Genomic DNA, 3395 nt, shown 5'->3' with positions numbered 1-3395 from the left:
GGCCGGCTATCCTAGCCCACGGTTAATCATCCAGCTAATTAACATGCATGCATGGTTACTTGACCGTAAGATAAAATGGTAATCATGCATGCAAGTAGAGTAGCATAAACGGACACAGATTGAATTAGTCCATGCATTCAGTGGTGGTGTGGGCTTAATTACCTTGACAAGATGATCCTTGGTGCCGGCATGAACGTGGTTTGGATTTTTGCCATCTGCTAGTACAATACCCTCCAACTCCAAATTCAACTACCGAAACTTCCAGGTTGCTGCCTCCTCTGCTCTAATGTCAACTATTCAAGCCTGGAGCTAGATGTGTTCATCAGTGAATGCTTGAATGCATGTGTTTTAGAACTGTTGACCCAACGTGGATGCGATCACGATTAGAAGTCAGTCATCTCGTTTACTTTTACCTGCACCAATTAAGGCACTAATTATTCTAAGCCTCCACCTACAATTGAGACATGACTTCGTCAACAACTCCACCAACACCCCCAACATGCATGGCCGGAAGCACCACTATAAATATCCATTGATGTTTCGCTTAAAACTCACCTCATCTTGCAAGAGTACACACTTCCATAAAACATACACAATGGTAGGCACAAAGCTAGTAGCCATTGGCTATGTTGTCCTCTTGAGTATTGGACTGGCCAATGCTGCAAGGGTGGTTAGATTCGGCAGTGGAAGCGCCACGGGAACGGGAGCGGGAGGAGGAGAGGGTGGGGGAACTGTGAGTGGTGGTGGCTCGGGTGCTGGGGGTGGAACTGGGTCTGGCTTGAGTTCTAGTAGTGGTAGCCATGCAAGCGGTGGAGGTGGAGGTGGCGGCGGAGGCGGCGGCCAAAATGGTGGAACTGGATATGGTAGCGGGTCCGGCTCTGGCTCCGGTTCCAGTCAATATAGTCAAGGATCTTCATATCCTTATGGTGGTGGCTATGGTGGATATACTAGCGCTGGTGGTGCCGGTGGTGGCGGTGGTGGAGGGAAAGCTAGTGGCTATCAAGGATCTAGTGGATATGGGGCTGGTAGTGGCACTGGTTTTGGCTCAGCTACAGCTACTAACAATTGGTATAGACAAGGTAGTACAAATGCAGATGCTGGTGGAAACGGTGGTGGCAATGGCGGAGGAAGAAATGGTGGGAGTGGTGCAGGCAAAGGTGCTGGATCTGGGTATGGCAATGCCAACCCCTAGTCCCCTTCATGTGAGGAATCTAAAAAAATGGAGCCCAACCTACTGTACTGTGTCAAATTGATAGCTTTGACTCTTTTTTCATTTATTTGTTATCATCTTACATATTATATCAAATAAGGGCTTCATTGTTCTAGTGGAATATGTACTAGTGTTTGTGATATATTCCAAGAATGTTACATGTCAATGTATCACTATTTATATGTATTAAGTTATATACCATCGTTTTGGCCAATTAACTTGAAATGGAAACTCTTTGCCCGTGTTATGGTTGTGTAACACAAGTTGCTCACTTATGGTGAAGTACCAAAAAATATCGTTTCAATGATACATGTCGTTTCACGAACTGCGTCATTCATATAAAACATAACTCACATCCACCACTTTTGTTTTGCATAAACTTCTCTTGCTGGGTAGTGCTTCTAGGGAATTCCAAGGCTACGAACCCCCATCGTGAAACCGCACCGCAATATCCTTCACATCCTCAGTCATCCACACATTGCCTAGAGAGAGTGTTCATCATCACAAGCCGTACTAGGTCGCAACTATCATGACTTGGTGCCATGAAGTCATGAACGGTCGGAAGGTGCATGGTCTAATTTTCTTATATTTATATTTTTATTACATTTTTATTTCTTTTGTATGATCCACTTGTTAGATTAGAAAGTTAGCTTTACAGCTTTGTAACTTCATTTCCATCGATCACAATGGCGGAAATTGTTATTCCAATGTTGTGCTTTCATTTTTTTAATGTTGACATATCTTTAAAGTTATGGTTGTCCAAAGTTCCTTTTTTTGGGGTCAAAGGCATTACTTCTTTTTATGAAGTCATGTATTAATTTTCTTTTTGGAAAGCTTGTATGGTTTTTGATAGTTGTGGCTGTTCTTACACTTTGCCAAATTTGATTTCCACTCAAGATGCAAAGTTTGTTCTCCAGTCTCCCATAGCTTTGTTGAAATGTCTAGGAGCTCAGAATAACTTTTCAAAAAGCTACTTTTTTGCTGAAGCAGTGGGTTTCATTAATTGATAATAATGTATTTACATTCCTTCAGAAGGAGCTAAAAAATAGCAGATGGTGCATCTAGGATCCAGATGGATCTGTTTGCACCCCTAGCAGCTACCTGCGCGAGAGCACAAGCAACCTTATTTGCTCCCTGCGGTGTATGATAGAACCTGCCATCCCAGAAAAATGATGTACTGGTACATCACAACGATCTGTTGTCTACTCCATCCTTCAGGGTATTGATGAGTGACATGCTACCAAACTCGATGGAAGACATAGTAGTTTGTTCCCGGGAAAAGCTTAATACCTTCCATACGCTAATCCATCCACTTCCTCAGGAGCATGACACCACCCACTAGCTAGGTATCCGTGCCGCCATTAGCACTTGTCCCCTGCGGTTCCTTGCAAGTGCCCCGACGGAGCATGATGACATGTCAAAGCTGGCATCACTACTTACTTTAGCCCAACCCGGTGGTGGGGGAGATCACCTAGCAGGTCCCTTCGCCGTGGCATGCATCCATCATTTGGTACACATACACATCTAATTTTGTTGGACCACCTAGCGACGACTACAAGCGTTGGAGCAAGCCGAAGGCGCACCGCCGTCATCGCCCCTCCCTCGCTAGAGCTGGGAAAACCTTGTTGTAGTACACATTTGGGAAGTCATCGTGATAAGACTCCGTAGGACCAGCGCACTAGAGCAGCAACCATCACTGATGAAGAAAGTCATAGATCGAAAGGATGAAACCTGTAAACACCACAAATACGAATGAAGACCGGATCCACACAGATCCACCGAAGACCAGCACCGACCGAATCCCACGAGATCCGATGGAGACACACCTCTACACGCCATCCGATGATGCTAACTAGATGCACCATCGAGATATGGATAGAACGTGGGAGACATTATTTCTAGTGAGGGACATCACCGCTGCCACATAGCCCCGTCCACGACGTTGAACCAAACAAGAACGAGAACGGGGTCCCTCCCGTCGGCGAGGGGCCGAAGTCCTACGCACCTCCATGGCCCAAAGGCCATGGAAAATGGGGCGGACCGGCGGCGGCGCCGACGGGAGGATGAGGAAACCACGAGATCTTTTCTTGTGGAGGAGAAAAGAGAAGGTTTCCTGTTTAAAGAAATCTAGATGTGGGCTTCTAAATTCTCATACTAAAAATATTCATTCATTGTTGCCGAATGA

General features: G+C 45.5%; 1 protein-coding gene across 1 annotated transcript; it reads left to right on the top strand.

Moving 5' to 3' along the window:
* Window positions 1–571: 571 nt before the first annotated feature.
* On the top strand, window positions 572–1424 carry LOC123176020 (glycine-rich cell wall structural protein 2). The gene has a single exon (XM_044590438.1). It carries the CDS (start codon window positions 596–598, stop codon window positions 1190–1192), a length of 597 nt encoding a protein of 198 aa, XP_044446373.1. The 5' UTR covers window positions 572–595; the 3' UTR covers window positions 1193–1424.
* The last annotated feature ends 1971 nt before the right edge of the window (window positions 1425–3395 follow it).

This window comes from Triticum aestivum, unplaced genomic scaffold (assembly GCF_018294505.1).
Source record: "Triticum aestivum cultivar Chinese Spring unplaced genomic scaffold, IWGSC CS RefSeq v2.1 scaffold110054, whole genome shotgun sequence".
NCBI lineage: Eukaryota > Viridiplantae > Streptophyta > Magnoliopsida > Poales > Poaceae > Triticum > Triticum aestivum.
Note: the sequence above shows the minus strand (reverse complement) of the source record. Positions and strands in the feature narration are given on the sequence as shown.

Bases quoted from the DNA above. Each gene is read 5' to 3' on its own strand.
- LOC123176020 (XM_044590438.1), top strand. From the start codon at position 596: ATGGTAGGCACAAAGCTAGTAGCCATTGGCTATGTTGTCCTCTTGAGT.